General features: G+C 38.0%; 1 protein-coding gene across 1 annotated transcript; it reads right to left on the reverse strand.

Annotated features, from left to right (window-relative positions):
- Positions 1 to 1600: 1600 nt before the first annotated feature.
- Positions 1601 to 2551, reverse strand: LOC110298944 (olfactory receptor OR51C1-like). Its single transcript, XM_021168489.1, has one exon. It carries the CDS (start codon positions 2549 to 2551, stop codon positions 1601 to 1603), a length of 951 nt encoding a protein of 316 aa, XP_021024148.1.
- Between the last annotated feature and the right edge of the window lie 1819 nt (positions 2552 to 4370).

A 4370-nucleotide genomic window follows, 5' to 3' on the forward strand; every position in this document is an offset into this window, starting at 1 on the left:
GATTTGAATCCTGTTCCACAAGAGACAATTTCATACCTGATATTGTAATCCTGCTAAAAGTTCATGGCTAGGGAGCTCACATGCCAAAAGGGAGAATCTACTGTTGTTATTTTGCTCAATAATCATGGTGTCAAATTGCCTTCTAAATATTCATGCTTATACTCACAGATCTAGGCTGCTCTCAGCCTTTGCCAGAAAATCTTCTTTATGTCCTGGGCAACAATCAACAAGGATATACATAAGTGAAGTACTAAAAGTAGTGATCGAGTGTTCAGCTCTAATCAGGATAACTGTATTACCCTCACCTTCACCCCAAGGCTTACAAAAATTAATTAGCATGTAAATGATCTTTGCAAAATCATGAGAACAGAATAATTAAGTAGTGAACACAAAGCTAGTACAATGAAAAAATTATACATCAAAGTTTAGTAAGACATAGCTATTTTTCACAGAAGGCTTATAATAAAACTTTTCCCAGAAACTAAAAGAAAGTATGAATATTTGTCAATTGTTCATAGAGATACACATGATATGATTTGTTAATATATTAATATGACTTTTAATTTTTACTTCTATATATCTGTGTATTTTTATTAGGTATTTTTTAAAATATTCATTGCACATGACTGTATACATGAGTATACCCTCACACAAATATATGTCACACACTGTGAACACCACCACCATGCTCTTCTCTCCTGCCCTTTCTCACTACTCAACTTCTTCCTATCCCCTTATTCTCCTTGGCACTCTTCCCTCTGTTATCAAGTCTTATATGCATGCATGATTTTTCATAGTTCTATAAAATATACAAACCACACTGACAGAAACACAATATTCTTCCTTCTGGGATTGGATTTATCTGTTTAATATTGAGAATTCCAGTTGCACACATTTTTCTGAGAACTATAACTTTATTCTTCAAGATTAGAAAAGACCGGCCATCATTGGTAAGAGAGGCCCCCTGGCCTAGCAAGCTTTATATGCACCAGTACAGGGAAATGCCAGGGCCAAGGAGTAGGAGTGATTGGGTAGGGAAGCAGGGTCGGGGGAGAGTATAGGAGGCCTTTGGGATAACATTTGAAATGTAAATGAAGAAAATATCTAAAAAAAAAAAAAAAGATTAGAAAAGAGTCCATTGTGTATACACACCACACATTTTATCCTCCTGTTGTTAGACACTTAAGTTGTTTGAAAACTTAGCTATTATGAAAAGTATGGCAATAAACTTTGAAGAGGAAAAATGCATTGCTTTCCATAAAGGCAATATGTAAGCCATGTAGTAGATATATCTCTTCTACTTTAATAGAAGCAATCTACATTGCAAAACAAAGCAAAATGATTGCTTATGTAAATTACTGAAAATATTTGATATTATGATCAGGAAAAGTACCTATTATCATGGAAAATGTTTCAGGAAAAAGTAATAGCTCTAAAAAAATGTGGTTCATATTGCTATGTCTTAACTCATTGCCTTCATGCTTAAATCTGAAGATATATCAGAAATTTGCAACATGAGGATCAATCTACACATTATAACCTCCTCGTCTAATGTCATTTCATTTGTTCATAGAATGACAGAAAACAATGAAACAACAATCTAGCTCTTTGTCATGCTGGAATGGAAAACTTTCAACACAGCCTTCCATATCTGCTTGGTCTTCACACTGTAGATGATGGGGTTCATGACAGGAGGGATCAGCAGGTAGGCATTGGCAATCAGAGTATGGACATATGGTGGAGCTCGTTTACCAAATCTGTGGACAAAGGACAGACTAATCAGTGGAATATAGAATACAGCCACAGCCCCAATATGGGAGATACATGTGCTGAAGGCTTTCTTCCTCTCTTCTGGGGAAGCAATGCTGAGGACAGTTCTGATGATCAGGACATAGGAGAGGATGATGAAGACAGAGTCAACTCCAGCAGTGGAGATCAGGGCAGTGAGCCCAACTGCACTGTTGATCCTGGTGTCTGTGCATGAGAGCTTCATGACATCGGGGTGGAAACAGTAGGAGTGGTGGAGCACATGGCTGCTACAGTAGGATAATCTTTTAAGAAGGACAACCATAGGAGTTAGTATCAGTGTGCCTCTGGTAACAATTGCTACTCCAATCTGAGCTATTTTAAGGTCAGTTAAGACCGAAGCATACCTAAGAGGGTTGGAGATGGCCATGTAACGATCAAAAGCCATAGCCAACAGCACTGAGGATTCCATGACAGTGAAGAGTTGAATAAAGAACATTTGTGACAAGCAAGCATTGAAACTGATCTCTCTGGCATTGAACCAGAATATCCCCAGCATGGTGGCCAGAGTGGAGATGGAGAGCCCGAGGTCAGTGGTGGACAGCATGGAGAGAAAATAATACATGGGCTCGTGGAGGCTGGGCTGGGTGATAATGACAAAGAGAATCAGGCTGTTTCCTGACAGAGCAGTTGCATAGAGAAAGCAGAAGGGAATGGAGATCCAAGTGTGGAAGGCTTCCAGCCCGGGCACTCCAGTGAGCAGGAAAATGATGGAAGAAGCTGTGGTGTTCTGGAAGGTTGACATATTGAATTCAAGTATTTAACTTGCAGCTGAGGACCCTGCAAAGACAAGTTTGGTCATTCAAAGACTGCACTATCAAAAAAGATGTGAAATTTTCATATAAGATAGTCATAAACAACTACATATTATGTAAATATTATGGACAGTTTGATGTTATAATTCTTATCATGCTCAGGCCAAAATTCTTACAAATGCATAGTCTACATTTGATGGGGATCAAATGTTCTGCCATTTACTAAATCGCCAGATAACATATAATTGCAGTGAGTGAACCTCTGTTTTCTTACCTCTAGCTTAATGTTGATGTTCCTATCCAACAAGACTGGTATGAGGAATACACTTGGTAATATAAGAAAAAGCTCAGCAGAGTGGTGCACTGACATAAATCTCACAAGTACTAATTTTGTTTATTGTGACCCATTTATAACAAGCAATACAGGGGATCGTCTAGATGACCACCAATAGATGACTGGATAACATATAGCATAGTGGTGCACAATGAGGTTTTATCTGACCACTGAGAAAACCAAATGTGCTGGGAAATGAGTGAAAACCAAATGTGCTGGGAAATGAGTGAAAACCAAATGTGCTGGGAAATGAGTGAAACCAAATAACACTAGATTAAGTGAAATAAGACATAGTCACAAAGATAATGTCACATTTCTCTCCTATGCCTAGGTACACACACACACACACACACACACACACACACACACACACACACGGTGCATACATATACACATATGTGTGAAACTAAAGTACAGCTTTGGTGAGAATGGAGACTAAAAATTTAGAGAAAAAAAAAAGAGAATCAAAAGGATGAAAAGTACTGTATGAGTTTCTCCTCTAAGAATAATCTAGTTGCTCTCTGTCTGTTTGAGAAAGAGTCTCAATCTGGCATGCTAGTCTGAAACTTACTATACATACCAGGTTTGCTTCAAAATCATCACTGCCTCTGCTTCCCAAATGTTCGCATTAAGTATGTGAGCCAGGACACCTGGAACAATCTAGTTTTAGTGTATATGCATGTGCATGCATGTAAATGTACATGTGGGGTAGGGGGTTTAGAACATGAAAGCAGAAAGGGAGTTAACTCTGAGAGGGAACAGACAAGTGAGTAAGGATGGAGACTGTGGGATGATTGGGTGGAGCATATGAACAGAGTGCAAAGTTAGATATGCATAAAAAGGTCCTAGCATATAACATTATTTTTATGCTAAATAAGATTTAAACCATTTAATTATCTTCTAAAAAAAAAAAAAAAAAAAAACCCTACCTAAAAAGAATTCTCCTTAGCTGACAGGCTAATTAGCATGTCTTTTAAAAGCAAGCAAGCCTTGACCTGAATATCTTCATTTCCTCATCTAACGCTTTCTTTCCCTGTGATCGGCAGCAATGTGTGTGATGAGCTCATCACTAGCTAGAAAATGGGTGTGTGATGGACTTTGCCAAGGTGGTGGTATGCAAAAGTACATCGATTTGGTAAGTTCATTGTTCCTTTCATTTAGATCTCTTTTTAACTTGTGTGCTGCTTTACTCCTTAGTACTAGATTTTTGCTCACAGTCCAGTGACAGGCATCTACTCATTTAAAGAAGACATACTGCTACATATTTTTTTAAAAAAAAATAAAATGGAATAAACATTTCTTGCCCTTCTTTTTCTTATGCTTATTCCTCTTCCATTCCCTCTCTGATATTGCAGGCAAGGATGTTAAGACTATGACCTAAGACTAACTTGTTTCCCAAACACCAGTTCTTTGGGTGTGATGTCTTTGGGCGTCTTTATCTTCTGTTCCATCACCTCTACTTTAAAGAGTGCTTG

The sequence above is a fragment of the Mus caroli genome, unplaced genomic scaffold (assembly GCF_978045245.1).
Source record: "Mus caroli unplaced genomic scaffold, Mus_caroli_1 scaffold_8, whole genome shotgun sequence".
In the NCBI taxonomy this organism is placed as follows: Eukaryota; Metazoa; Chordata; class Mammalia; order Rodentia; family Muridae; genus Mus; species Mus caroli.

Excerpts from the sequence above, each read along its gene's own strand:
- LOC110298944 (XM_021168489.1), bottom strand. The coding sequence starts at position 2,551 with ATGTCAACCTTCCAGAACACCACAGCTTCTTCCATCATTTTCCTGCTC.